This window comes from Oratosquilla oratoria, chromosome 3 (genome assembly GCF_046742065.1).
Source record: "Oratosquilla oratoria isolate Oo_2021 chromosome 3, ASM4674206v1, whole genome shotgun sequence".
Lineage (NCBI taxonomy): Eukaryota > Metazoa > Arthropoda > Malacostraca > Stomatopoda > Squillidae > Oratosquilla > Oratosquilla oratoria.
The window spans coordinates 66,982,091-66,983,800 of NC_134779.1; the positions used below are offsets into that span (position 1 = coordinate 66,982,091).

The 1,710-nt window shown below is 41.6% G+C and overlaps 1 protein-coding gene across 1 annotated transcript in view; it reads right to left on the minus strand.

Annotated features, from left to right (window-relative positions):
* Positions 1 to 1,117: 1,117 nt before the first annotated feature.
* Positions 1,118 to 1,710, minus strand: part of LOC143023780 (venom protein 302-like) — a 4,892-nt gene continuing 4,299 nt past the window's right edge. The window contains exon 3 of the mRNA XM_076182398.1: positions 1,118 to 1,497. Coding sequence (XP_076038513.1) covers positions 1,387 to 1,497 — 111 coding nt within the window. The 3' untranslated portion in view covers positions 1,118 to 1,386. The remainder of the gene's footprint in view (positions 1,498 to 1,710) is intronic.

Sequence of the window (1,710 nt, forward strand, 5' to 3'; positions counted from 1 at the left end):
TTCGACATGGTGCCCCACCAGAAACTACTAAATAAAGTCAAGTCCATGGCATGGGAGGAAAAATGTTTGAATATATTAGAGCTTGGATCAGTGACTGAAAGCAGTGGGTCACTGTAAACGGTGTAAAATCCAAATGGGGGAGTGTTTCTAGTGGAGTTCCACAGGGCTTGGTTTCGGTCCCTTATTGTCCATTGTGTACTTAAACGACTTGGACAATGGGATTAATAGTGATGTTGGTAAGTTTGCGGAAGACACTAGAATAGGACACCTAATTAGGTCAGGAGAAGACGCTCATTCTGCAGCAGGGTCTTAATAAATTGTTCACATGGTCAGTTAAATGGCAAATGGACTTCAATATCTCAAAATGCAGCGTGCTAAACGTATATTTACACAACACAGAAAGCAAGTACAGCTTAGATAACACTTATTTAGAGGAAACTGAGTGCGAGAGAGACTTGGGAGTTCTAATGAGTCCTGCCCTTAATTAAATACAGGAAACAGTGCATTAGCGCAAGGAATAGAGCTAACAGAGCATTAGGTTTCAATGCTAGGACTATTACAAATAAAAATGCAGAGGTTATTATCAAACTATGTGCGGTACAGTTTTGGTCTCCGTCCTATAGAATGGACATTAGTTCACTAGAATCAGTACAGAGGAGAATGACCAAAATGATGCATGGGTTCAGAAATTTACCTTACGAGGACAGCCTCAAGCACCTTAACTGACACTATCTGGAAAGACACAGAGTGCGGGGTGATCTAATAGAGATGTTCAAGTGGATCAAATGATTTTACAAGGGTACGCAAACAAGGTCATCATATTTAGACAACAGAACAGGACTCGCAGTAATGAACTTAAATTGGACAAATTTAGATTTAAGAAGGAAATAGGCAAGAACTGGTTTACTAATAGGGTGGTCAACGAGTGGAATAAACTTAGTGACCCTGTAGTGAGAGCTGAAACTAGTGGTTGAAAAAAAAAAAATAGACAATTTTATAGGTGGGTGACAAATGGTAATGGACATGGAACTGCCTAGTGTAGGCCCTGTGGTCTCGTGCACTCCCCCTCATTCTTATGCTCTTGATAAGTGAAGGTTGGGGAAACGAAAGAAAAAAATATTATTTTCACTTTATTTGATTATACAAAGTACACGCGTATATATGCAGAGATTGTTCTTAGATAGGAAGTAAAAAGAATAATACTGTAGATGATCAGGCATGAGAGACACAATTATGATAGCCTACACTAAAAGACAAATATTATATGTAAAAAAGAAAAAAAACAAAAAAAACCTTGTGTCTTCCCAACTTCACCAAAAACGGTAGACGGTTAACCGTTTACCACCGAGTTGGGGGTTCCGTTTACCACCGAGTTGGGGTTCCCTGCTACTGGCAGACACCTTCACTGTTGAAGTCCGTTTCATCCCGAAGGCAGCGGAGCCCCCTGCCGCACCTGCCGCTGCTGAACCAAGGCCCCCCGCACACCTCGCCTAAGCCCTGTGGGTAAAGGGTAGTAATAAAATCGTCTGCCGGCAGCCAGAACATCTGTGAAAATCTACCAAAACAAGCACCATGTGAGGACAGAGCCTTCATTGGCACGAGTCTCACTTGTTCAAATTTGATCAAGTGCCCTTTACTCGATCAAGCTGTAACAACCGAAATGCCGTACTGATAGAGGGTCCGTCCTCATAGGGTGTTTATTTTGATAGA